This window comes from Danio rerio, chromosome 3 (assembly GCF_049306965.1).
Source record: "Danio rerio strain Tuebingen ecotype United States chromosome 3, GRCz12tu, whole genome shotgun sequence".
Classification (NCBI taxonomy): Eukaryota; Metazoa; Chordata; class Actinopteri; order Cypriniformes; family Danionidae; genus Danio; species Danio rerio.
Genome location: NC_133178.1, coordinates 3,233,239 through 3,252,028, shown reverse-complemented (window position 1 = coordinate 3,252,028; position 18,790 = coordinate 3,233,239). Strand labels below are relative to the sequence as shown.

The window sequence follows — 18,790 nt, the reverse complement described above, 5'->3', positions numbered from 1 at the left end:
TTTCCTGTAATGCAGATCAGTTGACTAATGTTTTCTCTAATTAAGGATTCAACACAAAGTGTAGAAAGCTGTTTGTGGTGATTTCTTCAAATACAGGTGAGGTTAAAGTCTATTCAGCTCACTTGAGATGTTCTCCTCTTTGAGAGTTTATTAAAGTTTTAGTAGTTTGTGTTTTGCTGACTCAAAAAAAGCAAAGTACAAATAAATTGACCGTATTTATCAGCATATATAAGCTGTGTCAACCTCTGTGCAACAGAATTCAGGACATGATAGTCAAACAGAAGTTGCGCCAGAATGTACACAGGGTTGAGCCGAGGAGTCAGCCCATTGTCTTAATATGGTCTCTGTCTTAATATGGACAATCCATCCCGTGTGTCTTAATATGGGCCACCCGTCCGACACAGCCCAACAGCGCCACTTGGAGCAGAGCACAGAAACGACAGCGATGAAAACACTGAACACGAGCGCCATCCAGCGGCCACGAACACCACAACACCAGCGCCTTCTTGATTGCGTTCATTGAAATGTAAATATTAATATTTAATTGTCTCTTTTAGCTACAACAACGTGACATGTTAACAATGTATATATAAAATATAAATTAGTTTAACACATTTAATATTTATTTTGTGCTACAAACGTCTTACAAGAGTTAATATTGTGTTAATATATTCAGTTTGAAAAGTTCGTATTTATTAGCCTATATTCTGAGAATTGCGAGAGGGAATATGAAGCCAAATATTCTACTATGTTTATCTTGTAACAGAGATAGGTAGGCAAGTGTGCCAGTTTTATAGTCTAGTTAAAGAAAAGCGCAGGCTTTGGATTTGGTTTCGTTTTTCCTGTAGATCAGGTGACTCTGAGGAAGTGTCGGGATTCACTCTTCGCCTTGATTTTCTGAAGCAAAACAAATATTTTCGGATTGATAGACGAATCATTTGTTGTTCATTTGTAATAAATAAATAAATAAAACAACATCAACTAAACACCTGAAACTATTTCCAGGGAGCGCCGTTTGTGGTAGGCTACAGGTGAGTTCACTGCTGAGATTTTGAGGGTTATTTGCTTATTTGTTTCCTTGTTTTTCATAGATTTCATATACAAATTTAAGTTGCTAAAAGAAAGCTTTGCAGATGCCAAATGTCATTACATAACTATTAATGCTTGAAAAAATAACATTTTCCAAGTAGTTATTTAAATAACTATTTTTTCCTAGTGTAAAGAACATTTTGTGTAATAAAAATCTGTTTGTGTAGCTATACACACTGAGAGAACAATACTGAGGTAAAGTTGGTTTTATATTCGCACTTTCAGACTTCTTGACGTGCATTTTTCAATTTACATTATCATTTAAAGACCTGTTTATAATCAGTATACTGGACATTTTGAGTATCTTGTGTTTTTCTGCAATCTTATCATGATTGTGCTTTGAGAATATCATCTGAGGCACAGATGATGAGACCGCTTCTGAAGAAATCATTATGAAAGAGTTCAGTGAGTTCAGGGTATTTTACAGACCTGTCAACATTGGGATGTGAAAATAAGGGATATGCCCACCATAATAAGGGACCCCACAACTTTAAAATAAGCTAAATATGCTCATTTTGGAGCTGTTTCGTTGTATAATAATAAAAATAAACAGTTAAATGGTCAGTAATATGTTTTATGATTATTAAAAAAGAAAAAATAAATAGTATACATTAGCAGCAAATACATTAGCAAACAGTTCAGCTTTTTAAAATGAATAGCTATTATAATGCAATAGAATCAAGCTATCAAATCTCATTAGCCGTTTCTTCACTGTATAACTTAAACGCAACCAAGGGAACAAAAACACATCTAAAAACACATCTAAAACACATCTAACGTTATAATATAAGCATTTGACTGCTTTCCTAACTTTTTATGCTCATTTGAGATGAAATTAGTTGTGTTTGAAAAAAAAAACACCAAGATTGACATCTTTAGTTCTTGTTATTAATTTTTGTTTTTAAATTTATTTCAAAGTGTTTTCCTGCCTAAACAAAGCGAAAGCACAAAACAGAGTCACATTTAAGAGCAAGGGGCGGCCCCTGGTGGTTCGGCGGTATGGGTTGCGTATAGAGAGGATCGGCTCTTTAATGTTTATTTACCACCCTTCAGAGAAAGACTGAAAATACAGGAGAAATACAGGAAAATACTAGAGAACTGTAAAATACGGGAGAATCTCTGGAAAAGCGGGAGGGTTGACAGCTATGTATTTTATTATTTCAGGTTATTTACAGTAAGTGACTGCTTACAGCTAAACCTGTTTCTCAAGTATGTCATCAGCTGGGTGAGACAGAATCTGTGGACCTTTGTGCTATTTCTGTGCAGAATTTAGTACAAAATCTGCAGATAAATGTGGAATTATTTTGAGACAGTGTAGGAGCTGAAAACCTAACACATAGACTAAAAAATAAATTAACTTCTATTCAAGGTTTACAATCAAAATCCAACCAAAACCACTTGTTTGCTAAACAAAACCACAGTCCGTCTCTCAAATTATATATTAACTTAAAGATGCTGCTATGCTGATGATACCCAGCTATACCTCTCTTTTCACCCTGATCATTTCTAGAACTGCTCGATCGTGCAGATTTGCACTCTATAACATCAGAAAGATCCAACCCTTCTTATCTGAACATGCAGCTCAACTCCTTGTTCAAGCTCTTGTTCTCTCCAAACTGGATTACTGCAACTCTCTACTAGCCGGGCTTCCAGCTAACTCTATCAAGCCTCTTCAGCTGCTCCAGAACGCAGCAGCACGAGTGGTCTTCAATGAACCTAAAAGAGCACATGTCACTCCGCTACTCATCCGTTTGCACTGGCTGCCAGTTGCTGCTCGCATCAAATTCAAAGCTCTGATGTTTGCCTACAAAGTGACTTCTGGCCTTGCTCCTTCTTATCTGCTCTCACTTCTGCAGATCTATGTGCCCTCCAGAAACTTGCGTTCTGTGAATGAACGTCGCCTCGTGGTTCCATCCCAAAGAGGGAAGAAATCACTGTCGCGAACGCTCACGCTCAATCTGCCCAGTTGGTGGAATGAACTCCCTAACTGCATCAGAACAGCAGAGTCACTCGCTATTTTCAAGAAACGACTAAAAACTCAACTATTTAGTCTCCACTTCACTTCCTAATCTGCAATTGCCTCTCTGAATATCACACTAACTGTACCAAAAAAAAAAAAAAAAGTAAAAAATACTAATACTACTAATACTTTCCTTCTTAAAATTTACAGACCTGAAACTTGCCTACAGCACTTATTCATTGTTGCTCTTATAGTTGTGTAAATTGCTTCCTTGTCCTCATTTGTAAGTCGCTTTGGATAAAAGCGTCTGCTAAATGACTAAATGTAAATGTAAATGTAAAGACATCTGTATCCACTTATCTGGGGCCAGTTCATGGTGTCAGCAGTCTCGGGGGAGAGAACCATAGATATTTACATTAGATGCCTACCCTGTTGTTGTCTATTAGAACAAGTGCATCAATAGAGCCGCTATTTTTGTACAAGATTGCGCTCTGTTGCAATAAATACAAGACCAAGCTGCAGTGGAGAACTGTGGCCATCCAGAGCCAGAGAATTACACAAATATGCATATATTATGATCATTATGCAAATATTTTTTTAAATTACGAATATTATAATTTTCCATCACTTTTCAATATTGATGGATAAGTGACTGCACGGGCATTCCTGATAAGGAACGAGTGTTTGTGTGCATGGAAATGTATTATCCACCCTCCCTGTTAAATTTGATCTAATCCATGTCCTGAAACACACCTCTACTGCTTTTTCTTCCCATTCTGATGGAACTAGCGATTCTTTCGTGAATGAATCTATGTTATGAATGACTCGCTCATAACACCAGTAACAGAAGTTTCTAGCACCGTAGCATCTTGTTGTCATATTTCATTTGCATTATTTGCTTATTTTATTTAACAAAACTACCATAAGCTGAGTATTTAGTGCAAGTTGGAGCTACTTTGCCTTATGGTGAATACAGTAACTTTATTATCATCAATAATGTTTCAAGAGTTCCCACTTGGATATGCTTAGTGTTTTTAGCGGGTTTGGCATGCTGTTCCGGGAGAGAACCCTGAGCTCGGAGATATTTGTGCCCAAGGCTCCCGTCTTTTCAAATAAGCATATCGTGAGATCCGAAATCAGGTAGGTCTCGAGAGCTCCCCCTTGGAAAAGGGAAGGAAATGGAGGAGATGGGGTGGAAGGGGGGGATTCTTCCAAAACGAAGAGAGAGCAGTAGGGAGAAAACGATCACTGTATTGTAAACTAGGATCACTCTGATTCACGTGCTCAATCATATCACCTGCTCCTCTCGAAATTACTTGATGAAACTTCACTACTTGTTTTGCACAAATGTCAAAACATATAAAAACGTAAAAAAACAAAATCTTACCCATGAAATGTTCTGCCTTTGTGTTTTTTTTCTTTGTTTGCTCGTTACAACACCCGTACACAGCGCTAAAGTCCAGTATCTTCACAATGTCACACTGTCTTGACTCGTGCAGTTGAATGACACTTGTCCTGGTTGGACTGTACAAATGTGGCGGCTCCATTGACACATGCTCGGGGTCCGTATGTGATATCTAGTGTGTGTATATATATATATATATATGAGAGAGAACCCCAGATTCTCCACAGACACCTCCTCCAGCTCCTCCTGGGGAATCTCGACGCGTTCTCAGGCAAACCAAGAGAGACATAGTCACTCCAGCTGGTCTTCTCCAAGGCCCCTTTCCAGTGGGACATGCCTAGAACATCCTCCTAGGTAGGCATCCAGGAGGATCTTGTCCTTTAATCATGACCCTAAGCTCATGACCGTAGGTGAGAGTAGGAACATATATTGATCAGTAAATCCAGACAAACAGAAACCCTGCCGGAGTCCAACATGCACTGGGAACAAGTCTGACTTGTTGCCAGCAATGTGAACCCAACACCTGCTCTGTTCATACAGGGATTGGACAGCTCCTAACAGAGCGCCTCTGACCCCATACTCCCAAAGCAAACACACGGAATGCCAAGGGGTACATGGACAAATGTCTTCCCCAAGTCCAGAAGACACATGTGGACTGGTCAGTCATACTCCCATTAACCTTCTTTCACGACTAGTATCGGTGTAGATCTGGCCCAGTGTTCCACATCCTGGAAAAAATCTGCATTGTTCCTTCTGTGTCTGAGGTTTAACCATTGGCCAGATCCTCTCCAGTACCCACTGACTAGTTTGATCCCCCTATAATTGGAACAAACACTCCAGTCCCCCCTCTAAAAATGGGAACCACCACCACGACAACTACAGATGCCCAGTCTAGAAGAGCTATCCCTCGACTTCCACACAATATTGTTGAGGTAAGGTTGCAGACTACCTCAGTGAATTCAGCTTGGGTGATGGGGGAGGTAGCTCCTGCAACCCTGGTCTCTGCTTCCTCAATGTAAGGCATGTCAGTGGGATTTAGAAGACAACATTCCCAGTTGAGGTCAACAGCTCACTTTCACTATAATCAGTGTTTGTGTGGAACTGCTTTCCCTTCCTGAGGCACCGGATTAACAGAATCTCTTAGAGGCTGACTGGTAGTCTTCCTTCATGGTCTCCCCAAACTCTTTCCAGTTCTGAGTTTTTGCTTCTGCAACTACCCGGCTGCATCATTCTTGACCTGTCTGCAACCATCAACTGCCATAGGCAGAACTACAGCGAGAGACCTATCCCCAAGCCAAAGATGCAAGGGGGCGACCCTATTGTTCACCAGGGAAAACTCAAACACATAGTGGCCAAGTTTTGGAGTTATAATCAAGGCCAAACCAGCCAAATTAGCATAAAAACACTGCATAAATACGAAAGTAAATAAATAAATAGATTGTAAAAATCTGCATTAATTTGCTCATGTACATTCTGTGTGTGTCTAGTCATCAGGAAGAAAAATAAACTCTGTATTTGATTGTATGTGTGTTCCCAGAGTATAATGGCAGCAGCAAGTGTCTCCTGGGCCGAGGACCAGTTCATGTGTCCGGTGTGTCTGGATCTCCTGCAGGATCCAGTGACGATTCCCTGTGGACACAGTTACTGCATGAGCTGCATCACAGACTGCTGGAATCAGGAGGAGCAGAAGCGAATCTACAGCTGTCCTTTATGCAAACAGAGCTTCACTCCGAGACCTGCTTTAGCTAAGAATGTGGTGTTTGCTGAAATGCTGGAGAAACTGCAGAAGAGCAGACTCCAGACGGCTGCTCCTGCTTCTGTTCACACTGGATCTGGAGATGTGGAGTGCGACGCCTGCACTGGAAATAAGCAGAAAGCTGTGAAGTCCTGTCAGGAGTGTAGAAACTCTTATTGTCCAGATCACCTCCAACATCACGAGAGTCTCTTCAGAGGTCGAGGACACAATCTGATGGAGGCCACTGGACGACTGCAGGAGATGATCTGCCCTCAGCATAATAAAGTGATGGAGATTTACTGCCGCACCGACCAGCGCTGCATCTGTATGCTGTGTTTGGTGGATGAACACAAACATCACGACACTGTGACAATCGCAGCGGAAAGGAGAGAGAAACAGGTACAGTATAGTGCTTGATCATCAAGATACTTTATTTTCCTTCAGTCAGAGAAACCTCTGAGCTGTGGAGGTTTAATGATATTTGTCTGCAGGGACATTTGGAGGAGAACCAGAGAAACTTACTAATTATAATCCAGAAGCGAGAGGAAGATATTCTTAAACTGAGAGACGCTGTTGACATTCATAAGGTGAGAAAAATAAACTGGATGGAGATTCTGTCATTTCTTTGAAATTTGTTCTTTAATAAACACAAGAAGATGCTTAGAAGAATGTTCAGGCTGTTCTTATCAATAGTTTTCACTGTTGGTACTAAAGTGAATGAACTGAAAGTGATGAGTGTGTCCTGTACCAGCGCTCAGCACAGTCAGCAGTGGAGGACAGTGAGAGGATCTTCACTGAACTCATCCAGGATATTGAGAAACGTCGCTCTGAGGTGACTCAGCTGATCAGAGATCAGGAAAGAGCTGCTGTGAGTCGAGCTGAAGAACAACTGGAGCGACTGAAGCTGGAGATCAATGATCTGAAGAGGAGAAACACTGAGCTGAAGCAGCTTTCAGAAACACAGGATCATCTTCACTTCCTCCAGGTATTTATGTGTGTGTGATGTAGAACAGATGAAGAATGAGTGACGGTAACAAGCTTCTGTACTTATAGAGTGTTTGTGTTTGTGTAGAGTTTCCCGTCTGTTTCTCTCTCTGGATCTTCAGATTCAGGCTTCACTGTCAGTTCTCATCTGTGTTTTGATGATGTGGTGAAATCAGTCTCTCAGTTCAGACACAAACTGCTGCAGTTCTCCTCAGAAAAGCTAAAGGAGTTATCTGAAGAAGGTAATATTGAACATTTAACTAAGAGTTAATGATGAATCACATTATTATTATGGCAATAGTTGTAGTTTTATTTTAATTTGCTCTTGACATGCAAGTTAAACTGCAGATGTGTTTGGTTTCCATATAGTGAATACAGTTCAGGTCATTCAGACTTCTGAAGATCAGACCTGTGAGGAGTTTCAACAACGTAAGTTACTATAAAACACACACACAAGTCTAAAATCCAGTCAAGAGGTTTTTGCTAAATTAACAGTGTTATTCCATCTCCATCTGATTCACATCCAGTAGGGGAGTGCACAGCTGGAAGACTAAGAAGCCCGCTTCTTGAGCCAAGTGGGTCCAAACTCTTACCCATCGCTTTAGGAAACTTTAGTGACACCAAAAAGGCACCCTTTGCTTTAGGAAACTTTAGTGACACCAAAAAGGCACCCTTTGCTTTAGTAAACTTTAGTGACACCAAAAAGGCACCCTTTGCTTTAGGAAACTTTAGTGACACCAAAAAGGCACCCTTTGCTTTAGGAAACTTTAATGACACCAAAAAGGCACCCTTTGCTTTAGGAAACTTTAGTGACAACAAAATAGCACCCATCGCTTTAGGAAACTTTAGTGACACCAAAATAGCACCCATCGCTTTAGGAAACTTTAGTGACACCAAAATAGCACCCATCGCTTTAGGAAACTTTAGTGACACCAAAATAGCACCCTTTGCTTTAGGAAACTTTAGTGACAACAAAATAGCACCCATCGCTTTAGGAAACTTTAGTGACAACAAAATAGCACTCATCGCTTTAGGAAACTTTAGTGGGACAAGTGAGCCCAAACTCTCACTCATCAGTCCCGTAAACAAAACTGGGTTCAGTGAGCCAAAACCCGATACACTGCCCCATAAGTCTGATTGAGTCCAGCTAGTCCAAAACTTTCCAGATGACCTAATTTATAGCGTATTTGCACAAAGGGTGTCACAATTTACTGGTACTGCTGATAAGAGAAGTTTATTTATAAACAAATTTCGAGAGGATCACATGCTTATGATTGTTCACAGCTGATCCAACTTTAGCTAATGACTGATTGTCCAATCAGATGATCCTTAACTCACTATAAATAACCAGACTTTTCTGGAACCCCCCACCCAACCCTACTTTCTCTCCTTTCAAACGTGTGACATGGTGGCCAGCGATTAGCGCTGTTGCCTCATAGCAAGAATGCCCCTGGTTTAATTCCTTTCCAAACCAGGCGACATTTCTTGGTAGTTTGCTCGTTCTCCCTGTGCTCGCATGGGTTTTCCCTGGGTCCTCCGGTTTCCTCCCACAGTTCAAAAACAAGCACTCTAAACAATTAATCTAAAATATTTTAGTCAAGCTGAGTACACCTTCGCAGCAACCATATCTGGCACTTAGCTACAACAAGCAAGAGGTGGAGTCAGATATCTACCTGAGCTCAAACTCCCCTCTCACCCTGTACGGGAGGGAGCCCAGGGCTCGAGGATCTTATAAGCTCAGGGCTTTTTCCCGGGACAGCACGCCAAACAAGCTTTATTATCAATCATCAGCTAAGTGTGAACTCTTGAATTGTGTTATTGATAGCATGAAATACTGACATAGCTTTAATGTATGGTGTGACAATGTACCAGTGTTAGTGTTAACCAGAATATACAAAATGGATAGGACTACATGTGAATAGGATACCACGACACATAAATACTCCCACACCAGTACCTGGTTGACCCCTCAGGTGGCTGTATGCATGCTGACATATGTCAAACAAGTGAGCATAGCATTCTGAAGAAGAACTATGTCATCTGAGTGGGAGAGGGAGAGGCTCTGTCGGCACCTGGAAAAAGTAAAGTCATGGGTATAGAAGTTTTTGGCTTAAAAATAACTTTTTAGGCAGCCCAATATCCTGAATCTGTCAGGCTACTGTCAGTGCAAAGGGGGCCAACTATTTGTGATGACTTCATGACTTTCCTTTATATGTTTAATTTGATGACTACATTATTATCCTTTATGTTTTATTTTATTTTATTACTTTATTATCATCCTATATTCATTCATTCATTTTCTTTTCAGCTTAATCCTTTTATTAAATCATCCTGTATGTTTTCATTATCTTAATCATCTAATATTATCATGCACTTTGTGCAAACATAGCCAGAAATCATGAATCATGTAAAGAGTTTAAGGGAGCCAGGCATACATCCAAATATCTGTAAGGACGTATAGATGTAAGGTCAAGGGTGCATTTGTGAGTGAGTCGCAGCTGAAGACACATACCCAGATATGAACCCATGCTCGGGGTAAAAGATGTACGAATTACGTCATGTATGCTGGACCAACAAGACACTCCCAAGAACTTCTGACCCTAAAACTACTTATGCAAACCTCACTTACTGTGCGTTCACACCGAAAGCGACCTTGGACGCTCTCGCCGCCCTGGCAACAACGCTGTCTGCCTTCAGCTCCGGGGGTGAGAGCGTCAAAACTCGCTGCATTGATCTCGTATGTAAAGGAGCCTTTGCAGCATATCAGTTACGTGAATTAAATTAAGATCAAGTTGCGTGTGGTGTGGTTTAGCTCCATTTATCCAATATGTGTCCATATGTCTGAAATATCCTGAAGCAGCAGTACTGTTTTGTACTGTCACGTCCCGTGAGATTTCTGCTTTTTAAAGATAAATATAACATTAATGCACATCAGTAACTCGCCAATAACTTATTTAATGTATGTTCCTGTAAAAAAACATTGTAAATAATTGGAAATCCGGCGACCGCAATCATCAAACCCTTGGGAACAACTGTGGCCAGAACCAAAGTTCACAGGTCTGTGTTCTCTGGTCTCCTCTCAGGCGGTGGACTTCTTTATTCTGATTGCTTGCCGCCGAACAGCGTCATAGCTCATTACCATAAAGTTGACTTGATTTCAACTCTCCTCAACGCCCACGCCGGTAAAGACACGCCACGCTGCTCCTCGCCTGCTCTCATTGAAAATGAATGACTTCCGGCTACTTTGACGCTCTCGCTGCTTTCGGTGTGAACGTATGGTTACAGCTCAATGTGCAGTGAACAAGATATTGTTGAACATTGTTTGCCCTAACTGTGCCAGTCTAAGCAGAGACAAAGGCAAACTTAGAATAAACTTTAAACCTGGTGCTCTGTGCTGATAGCATCTTCTCAGACCCTCGACCGACTGTCTCTAATGTTACTTATGCTGTAACAATAAACTGCTTTGCATAACTACTTTAGAGACTTCAGCTTCTTTATTTATGAAGATATTGTCTTCAATATTTTTAAAAACATAGACTTTTTGAAATCTTTAAAAATATTTTTGCAATCCAGAACGTTTTTCCACAACACCACCAACCCATTTCCATTGTCATTTACAGGGAGTAATGGCGAGTTCAGACTGCATGATTTACAATAGTCATGTCACAGGTGCTCTCTGGGTCTGGGGTAGCGGTCAGTCGCTGCTGTGTTCACACTGCAAGATGGAACGGCGATAGTTCCTGCATGACACTGCATGACTTTTCAATAGTAGAATCGCCAACAACTTTGTCTCAGTCGGCAAACTACGTCTAACAACCAAACACACGCAAGAAGTGACATGGAAACAGAGCGAGGGCTTGTAGTACATCTTTTGTTATTAACTGTAGAAAATGTACTTATTTTGCTCTTATTAGTGGCTTTGAAGGGAATTAGCAATTTCCTATCACTATTTTTTCATTCTCGACCCAGTTGTGATAGAGCGCAGATGACACATCAAACAGACACGGTGCTTCTGCCAAATCTCCACTAGTTTTTTCTACATTGCCTGGGTCCAAATCGACTGAAAAGACGCCCTTCTCTCAACAGAAGCTATGCTTGTGCTGCACTCTCACTGGCTGTAGGTAATCACCAATGTTATTTTTAATCAGAACACATCTCACATGGCAGAATTTTGAATCCTAATATTTAGCTTGGTAAATATCTCACGGGTGTCAGTGACTCATCTACGATTCTCTCAGATCGCCTCTGATAGTTCATACTGTGATTGTTACTCACGTAAAGGAGTAATTTTAGTAATGTTTCGGTGAATATCATATAGTTTGAACTCGGCATGATTGCACAGTGGGTAGCACAATCGCCTCACAGCAAGAAGGTTGCTGGCTTGAGCGTTGGCTGGGTCAGTTGGCATTTCTGTGTGGAGTTTGCATGTTCTCCCCGTGTTGGTGTGGGTTTCCTCCAGGTGCTCCAGTTTCCCCCACTGTCCAAACACATGCGCTATACGGTTGTTTCACGCAGGTGCCATTTTATAGAATCAAAGTGAGGCTGCGGTGGGCAGAAACCCGGAAGTGTAGGACCAGCACTGTAAACATTGCAGTAACATGCTGTGGACTACAAACCTCCAGCTGTTGCCGAGATTTCAAACTGCAGAAATGTTGTAACCATCACTTTAATGTCAATCAGTAAATTTAATTTAAACAATTAAAAGCATATTATGCACCACAATCTCTTTCAGAGTAATATGCTCAAGTGTCCTCCGAGGCTAGGGTCGCCACACATCCCTTAAAATACGAAATCGTCCCGTATTTGAGAATGAAATTGCGCGTCCTGTTTTGAATCAATACGGTACGGATTTTGTCCCGCATTTATCATTCTTTTAAAGTAGCATTTCATGCAAATGATCCCACACGCATTTACTGAATATGCCTCATTTTCTATTTTTGATTAGGTAATGCTTGATATCATCATTTGTTTGATTATCAGTAAGTTAAAAGCTAATTTCATTTCTCTTTGCTTTTCAGTTTGTCTTAGTTATTTAGTTTATTTTGTTTTTTAGTTTAGTTTTTCCCAGTCTGTGTCTGTGTGTGTGTGTGTTTGTGTTCATCCAGCCTTGTCATGCTGTCCCGGGTCTTTTTCCAGTAAGGAGGGTGGGTCTTTTAAGCAGAGTCTAAGTCTTATGGCATATGCTTCTCCAGGCAGCATTCCCGCAATGACAGAGCTCACAAAAATCAAAGCACAGACAGTTCTTCGTACCCCAAGTCTCTAACGAAGCAGACATGGTAATGATGGTGTAATCATTATTAACTATATTTAGGTTAATTGATAAATAATGCAAAAAATTTGAACCAGTCTGTTAAAATCTAGCTGGAGTATTTTTTATTTTGTGTTTTGTAATTTACTGTTTTCTTCATGAAATAAAGAACAGTCTGTGAAAATAATAATAATAATAATAACAATAATATATGTATTTAACAATAACTGAGTAAAACCATGTCAGCAACTGATATCACAGGGAAATAAATGGCTACAATCAAACTTTATCTCAGAATTAGATTTGGACTGGTTTTCACACGCTGGGTCACAAATTGTAATTTGTAAAAATTCTGTAAATACAATGTAAGTGGATCACATTCCAATGTAATATTATGATTTGTTTGTTAAGGTTAAGTCAGGCACATAAGCATTCATTTATTACATGAAGCATTACATTTAATACATTAATAAGCAACATAATGCCCATGTAAAGAAAATAAACCAGTAAATTGCAACTTTTCATATTTTTAATTTAGAAATAGGCTATACGAAAACTTTACTAGCTAATGTTTGTATCTAGTTTATGTATGAGCTGTTTCCATGTTTGGGATAAATAATGACAAATAGTTTAGCCAAAATGTAATCTTTCCACCCTTTAAAATTAGGTTTAGTATGTTCTCTTCTCCTCTAGGTTACAACAGCTGAGTTAACTCAAGTGTACCACACTATTAAACATAACATCAGCTATATCAGTGCTGCAGAGTTGTAAAAGAGAAAGACTGACTGCATCTGTTTACACAGATTTCAATAGAAGACAGATTATTTTAATGTCCAAGTGTTCACACTTTCCTGAAAACACATTTTAAGTTGCGATTTACCACCACTGGCATGCTATTGGGCCTGTAATTGGGGATGTGGCTACCTGCTGCAGTATGAGCGCCTTATTTTTTTATATTAAAAGGGGTAACCCTATCCTAGGCTTTAGTTCATGTAACCAGGTAAACACCATGACCAGGTAAACACCCGGTGAGTAATAAAACACTGCAGTCCTCTGTAGCACACCCTCATGTTGTCTGTAATGGTGTTGTCCCGATACTGAAGTTTTAAAACCGTCTATACCCCTCTTACATTCAAGCGCCGCTGATCGTGTTCATAATCAGCGCTGATTTACCATAGTGTTCACCAGTGCTCATCAGTTTACCCCTCTTCTCCCAGTGCAAACACAGATATACGGAGACTGGAGCGCGAAGCAGCCGTGAAGATCAGTCGAGTCAGCAAGCATATTGCTCGTCTGTGTTTATACTCGGTAAACAGGGGTGGGTCAACTCATGACCTACTCGGCCAATCACAGTCATTTCTGTTGAGCTTGTAAACACAATGGCAAATCAGCGCTGTTCCAGAGAGCCATAAACAGTGCCTTAAATGTAAATGGGAAATTGACATTTTTTTTTTTATTTCAGCACCGAAATTCAGTATCGTGACATGTCTAATATAGTGAAAGAATCAGTTCATTAACTTAAGTTTGATAAAGAGCATCTAAACTGTGTGTTTGGGAAAGAAAATGTTAGCTAATGCGTAGTTCAGACTGCGTGATTTTAGCCCTGATTTTGGCTCGCCGTCAGGTTTTGAGAAATCGCAGACAAATGCCTGAAATCACAGGCAAATCGCTGCTCGTGCACGTGAGTGACAATCACACAGTATGAACTACCAACGACACGATCTGAGAGAATCGCCGATGAGTCGCCGATGCCTGTGAGATATTTGGCGTGCTGAATATCTGGAGCTGTCGGCGATTCAAATCATGCCGTGTGAATTGAGTTTTGACTGAAAATAACATCAGCCATCGCCTACAGCCAATGAGAGAGCAGCTTTCACTTGTGTGTGCGTGTGTGTGTGTGTTTGTGTGTGTGTATGTATACCTGCTGCAGGCCAGCGGGAGGCTGGGGGAGAAGTTAAAAGCGCTCTTTTTCGGTTTATTTGAACCCACGAAATGGAGGAAAAACTAGTGGAGGTTTGACAGGAGCAGCCGTGTCTGTTTGACGTTTCATACAGAAAGTTTAAAAAGAAAGTTGAGGAGAAATGGCTAATTCCCTTCAAACCCAGGTGAGCAAATATGTACATTTTCTACCCTATTAAAGGATTCTTTCTCATTATGTAGTTAATAACAAAAGATATACTACATGTTTTTGGCTGTGAGACGTAGTTTGGACAAAGTAGTCAGAGATTCTTCCTTTTGTAAAGTCATGCAATGTGAAAGCCCCTGTCGCCGATCCAGCTAGCCCCGATAGTCATGCATTGTCAAAACATCTGTGACACGACTACTAAGAAAATCATGCAGTCTGAAGTCAGCGTAACTAGTGCCATTTCCTTACCTTCCTTACTACTTGAAAATGAGGTCTGACATCCCTTTTTATTTTCACCATTCATTCAGAACGGACCTTCGGGTCACTCGAAAGGTGGTCAAATGATAAATTTGTGTCACTTTCTCTTCACTGTTAAGACATACAGCCAGGCACACAACGTTCCTATGTAACTCCAAGCGATACTTCCAGGTTTCTTCCCACCGCAGCCTCGTTTTCGCTTTTAATAAAAGCGGCCCTGTGAAATCAGTCTATTGGGAATTGGATAGGCTAAATTGTCCATAGTGTATGTGTGCGCGCGATTGAGCGTGTTTGGGTGTTTCCCATTCATGGGTTGCAGCTGGAAGGGCATCCACTGTGTAAACTAGTACTGGATAAATTGGTGGTTCATTCTGCTGTGGCAACCCCAGATTCATAAAGGGATTAAGCCGAAAAGAAAATAAATGAATGAATAAATGAACTCGGCACAAGGTGCTATTATTTCACTTGTCATGGAATAGAAGATGTTACATTAAGTTGTTGAGAGCGTTTTTCTGCAGCACGTGTTTATGAGCCTTACTGACATACTTTACTGTTCACTTTATAACGTCAGTTTAATTTAGTGACCAGATGTTGTTTAATATCACAGAATAAGGAAGAAATCATACTTTAAAATAAATTGTGTTACATATAGTAAATGCTAAGTCAGTTGCCTTACATGATAATTATTTTTAAAATACTTAATTTTTGCACCTTTATTAGCAAGGAATACATGGGCAGCAAAGAGAACGAGAAAGGATCGGCCACTAGGTTATTGTCACGATATACTTTATTATAATTAAAATGGCTTGAGGAACACAACAGTTGAATCCATTTATCTGTTTCCATCATCTTTATCCTCTACTGTAGCAGTAGCTGATTACTTTTCATCTGATATGCATATATGGCAATTGTGAGCAACGCCCTCTAGTGTATAAATAACAAAAATAACATAGAGAAACACATAAACTGAAAGGTTGTGAAAAATAAATTAGGTTGCTTTAACTGTGGAATGACTTCTCTCCATGGAGCTTGTTTGTGTTGGAAAATCTTGGTGCAATGCATTTAATAAGAAGAAATCCAGTATGATAAATATCTGTCCCATGTTTGGTATGTATGGATACTATATACAGAATAAGTGTCCAATCCTAATCCTGGAGGGCTGCTGTCCTGAATATTCAACTTAATTTAATTCAGCTTTATTTGTATAGCGCTTTTACAATGTAGACTGTGTCAAAGCAGCTTCACATAGAAGATCATAGTAAAGTGAAACAGTGTCAGTTCAGTTTTAAAGTTTAAGTTCAGTTCAGTTTAGCTCAGTTCAGTGTGGTTTAATAATCACTACTGAGGGTCCAAACACTGAAGAGCAAATCTATCAATGCGCAGCTCTACAGATCCCGAACCATGCAAGCTAGAGGCGACAGCGGGCAGGGAAAAACTTCACCAATTGGCGAAAGTGAAGAAAAAAAAAACCTTGAGAGAACCAGGCTCAGATGGGTACGACCATTTCTCCACTGGCCAAACGTCATGTGCAGAGCTGCAGTCTAAGCACCGAAGGTTGGAAGCTGGACCTCAGCAAAGACTCGTCTGTCCCTGGAGCGTCACAGGAATCAGTCTCATGCTCCACCATGACAGCAGCTGCTCAGGATAAGGCCTGGTCTAGGAGTTTAGTTTAGTTCCTATAATTAAACTCACCTCACCTGAACTAGTTAATCAAAGTCTTGTAGGCATACCAGATACTGCCAGATAGGTATCCCTATATTAATTTAAGTTGGACTGAAACTCTGAGTTTGTAAGCCACTGGCCTGGAATATTGAACAACAAGCTAATTTGTGTATTAAATTTTGTCTTTTTACTGGTTTTCAAGACAACATATGCTGCGGACCTGCGGTAACAGGTATGAACTGAAGAGCTGTGTAAATGCATTTGTGGTACCTAAATATCATAAAATAGTTTGTGTAAAATATAAATGCCACCAGATTTAACATTATCACATCTATTAAATCAGAAACTGTGAGATGATTTTCTTATTTCATAATTCAGCAGCAACTTTTAATAACATCGTATATGATACATGACAAATGCATTAATCCTAAAAGGGTTATTTTGTGGGATTTGGAACTCAATCAGATGTGTATATGGTTTAATTATAAGTATTGAATTCAGACTTTGGTAGAAATCGCCTGATTACTTTTCTGCCTATATTCTTGCTTTAATAAAATGCTTTATTAAACAGTTGTTTTGATAACTTGTGGGCTTAAATTGATTCTGTATTATTCGATCAACATATTCCAGACATAGCCTCCCTGCAAATTCCTAACAGGCAGGAAATAAAACAAAGACGACGTGTTGCTTACACCTCAGCATGTCTTTATCCTCTTCAGCAACCATTACATTTTTCAAGCACAACCACTGTTCTGTACTACAAACACGGTTAATTAATTAATCAGCAAGTCGCAGCTATCCATTCGTTCTGTCAGACGTCTATTGTGCGCTTCTTTAGCAATAGATTTCGCACGCTTGCCATTTTCAAAAGTTAACTGCTAGAGTCAGACTGAACGCCAGTCTGTCAGAAATCACGCCACAGAAAAACACTGCATGTCATGGAACTTAACCAAAGTACATCATTGGCGACACTGAGGTTTTCTTTTTCCAACAAAAAACTTAAACGTTTTATGTTTAGTCAACTTAAATTTGCAATAAAAAAAGATTAAGTCAACTTTATTGATTTATGTTGGGACAACATGAAGGAATTGTGCGGAACCCAGCATTTTTTACAGTGCATTTTTGTGAAAAAGTGTCCATAGTCTCTCAGTGTGATTGATTTATTATTAAGTTATTACTGAAAACACAAGTAATTTGCAGGCATGAAATTCTAAAAGTTTATATAAAGTTTGTGATTTCAAATCTTTTGTTGGAGTTTGTGCCATTATTCAAGGTATTCACGATACAGTGACTTGTTTAGGTCTAGCCTGACAGAAGTGGTGTAAAGTAACTAATTACAAATACCCACGTAACTGTAATTGAGTAGTTTTCCTCAGGAATTGTCATTTACTAAGTCGTTTTAAAAATGTGTACTTTTACTTATCCTTGAGCACATGTTTAGTGCAGTATAGGTACTTTTACTCCACTACTTTCCTTCAACCTGCAGTCACTACTTTATTTTGTCTTGTCTATGGGGATTAGAAAAATCAATATGATAATTCCTGTCCAATCAAATCACACATAGAAGGTAAATCACCTCATAATAAACTACCTCAAAACAGGGTTAATCAAAAGAAATATATTAATTCTATTCGAATACATAATATATGAATTGATGTTTACTTTAAACTTATTATAAATATATATTCATATGTGACCTTTATACTTCACTCCCGAACCCACTTCATTCACCCTTCAGCAATACACACACACTGGACTCGGATGAGGAGGATTTTATTTTGCCCTGCACACAGAGCAGTAACAGTGAGATCAACATGGTTTAATTTAGCATCCACATCCACAGCAGTTCTCCCTAACTCTGCTGCAGTCTATACTGAAAGCTTATATTATTATTATATAAAACAAAGACAGAAATATAAAAATACAGAAAATGCGTAACTAATATCACTAAATAAACACATTTAATACCTTAACACAAAATATAATAAAAAATTACCTGCACACAGAGCAGTAACAGTGAGATCAACACGGTTTAATTTAGCATCCACATCTAAAACACATATAACTCCATTAGCACTTGCTGTATAAGCACATGGGGGAAAATATCAAGATGAGATTAAAAGTATCAAAATCAAACAAATATGACAAGAAAACCCACTCTGTCGATCAATAAATGTATATAAAGTGTGATAAACTTTTAAAGCTGCATCCAATCAATCATTTAAATGATATTTTTATATTTTAGTGTGGAGCTAACACAAACCCGACTCACCCACAGCAGTTCTCCCTAACTCTGCTGCAGTCTATACACAGACTCTGTGCGC

General features: G+C 39.5%; 1 protein-coding gene across 3 annotated transcripts; it reads left to right on the top strand.

Moving 5' to 3' along the window:
- Positions 1 to 835: 835 nt before the first annotated feature.
- Positions 836 to 17,705, top strand: LOC100001589 (tripartite motif-containing protein 10-like). Of its 3 annotated transcripts, XM_073943876.1 has the most exons (8): positions 845 to 1,031; positions 5,992 to 6,588; positions 6,681 to 6,776; positions 6,941 to 7,174; positions 7,262 to 7,415; positions 7,543 to 7,602; positions 7,701 to 7,748; positions 16,188 to 17,705. In XM_073943876.1, the coding sequence occupies exons 2-8, from the start codon at positions 5,998 to 6,000 to the stop codon at positions 16,214 to 16,216; spliced, it is 1,212 nt and encodes a 403-aa protein (XP_073799977.1). In that variant the 5' UTR covers positions 845 to 1,031; positions 5,992 to 5,997; the 3' UTR covers positions 16,217 to 17,705. The 3 variants fall into 3 exon arrangements, 2 of the variants coding, with proteins under 2 accessions (XP_073799976.1, XP_073799977.1); XM_073943875.1 differs by lacking the exon at positions 16,188 to 17,705 and having other exon boundaries at positions 836 to 1,031; positions 7,701 to 10,648; XR_012400700.1 differs by lacking the exon at positions 16,188 to 17,705 and having other exon boundaries at positions 852 to 1,031; positions 7,296 to 7,415; positions 7,701 to 10,648.
- The last annotated feature ends 1,085 nt before the right edge of the window (positions 17,706 to 18,790 follow it).